Here is a 1,328-nt window from a genome sequence, read left to right as displayed (position 1 = left end):
GAAGTGACAGCACTGTTCGATTCAGCAGCAGGGCTTGTCATTTCTGCACTTGTAGATGTGATTGTGGAGTATTTCTCAGGAGCAGATGTTTCTTCTGGACTGGAAGAGGGTGAAACTGTAGTCTCAGAGGTAGATGTTGACTGGGAATCCAAAATGGAGCTTTCCACTGAGGTAGTGGTTATGCCCATAGTGATGTCCTCAAGAACCGATGTGCCTCTGCTAGTATCAGATGCAGTTATTGGCAGAGAAGGAGTGGCTGTAGCTGTGGCGAAAGTTAAGGAAATGTTCTCTGCAGAAGTGCTCAAAGTAACAGATGAAATGGTGGCAGTAGTTGGGCTTGTGCCTGGAGCAGAGGAGGATGTTCCTCCAAGGACCGTGGTGAGTGATAGTGATGTATCTCCTGGTGTGGTGGTGACAGGGGCATCAGTGGATGCTCCTGTTGTCCTGGAAGTCACTGCAGTAGTTGTTTTAGCAGCCAGGCTTGAAGTATCTGCTCTGGTAGGATAGAGTGTGGAGATTATCTCAACGGCAGAGGTTTCTGATGATGGAGTAGAGAGCAAATCTTTAGTATTGGTAGGTGTCATGGCCTGGGAGACTGTGCTGTAGGTTTCCACCGTGGTGGTTGTAGTACCCACAGTGGTGGCCTCCAGGGTTGACGTAACTAAACTGGTAGCAGAGGAGGTTGTTGGCAGAGAGGAGAGTGGCAAGAAAGTGGCCAAAGTAGAGGAAATATTCTTCCCAGACGTACTCAGAGTAACAGCTGAAGTGGCGGCCGGAATTGGGCTTGTGCCTGGCGCAGAGGATAAAGTGCGTACAAAGACCGTAGTTGGTGAATTTGTTATAGTTGCAGATGGGGAGGTGACAGCTTCAACCGTGGATCTCCCAGCTGGACTAAGAGTGACTGCAGGAGTGATTAGAGCTGCAGCGCTGATTGTTCCCGTGCTGCTGGAGAGGAGAGAGGAGGTTGTCTCAACAGCAGAGCTTTGCGCTTGAGTCAAAGAGGGGAAAGCTGTAGGGTTGGGAAGAGACGTTGCCTGGGAGACCGTGCTGTCAGTTTCTAAGATGATGGTTGTTGTGCCCACAGTAGTCTCCTCTAGTGTTGACTTTCCTGTGGAGGTGTTTGGCAGAGAGGGGGTGGATGTAGCTGTGGGCAAAGTAGAAGACATTTTCTCCTCAGCCGTCCTCAGAGTAATAGTTGAAGAGATGTCTGGAGTTTGGCTTGTGCCTGGAGCAGAGGCGGATGTTCCTCCAAGGACCATGGTGGATGGTTGTGTTATGTCTGTAGGTGGGGAGGTGACAGCGGCAACAGTGAATGTTCCATTTCGGCT

At 50.3% G+C, this 1,328-nt stretch overlaps 1 protein-coding gene across 1 annotated transcript; it reads right to left on the bottom strand.

Annotated features, from left to right (window-relative positions):
• Nucleotides 1–527: 527 nt before the first annotated feature.
• LOC104403536 (mucin-2-like) lies at nt 528–1,259 on the bottom strand (the record flags this gene model as incomplete). Its single annotated transcript, XM_010011711.1, has 2 exons — nt 1,035–1,259; nt 528–644 (listed from the first exon to the last, which is right to left on the bottom strand). Coding segments are annotated over exons 1-2 (342 nt in total), but the record flags the coding sequence as incomplete, so codon positions are not given.
• Nucleotides 1,260–1,328: the final 69 nt, after the last annotated feature.

Source organism: Nestor notabilis, unplaced genomic scaffold, assembly GCF_000696875.1.
Source record: "Nestor notabilis isolate BGI_N333 unplaced genomic scaffold, ASM69687v1 scaffold19963, whole genome shotgun sequence".
Classification (NCBI taxonomy): Eukaryota; Metazoa; Chordata; class Aves; order Psittaciformes; family Psittacidae; genus Nestor; species Nestor notabilis.
Note: the sequence above shows the minus strand (reverse complement) of the source record. Positions and strands in the feature narration are given on the sequence as shown.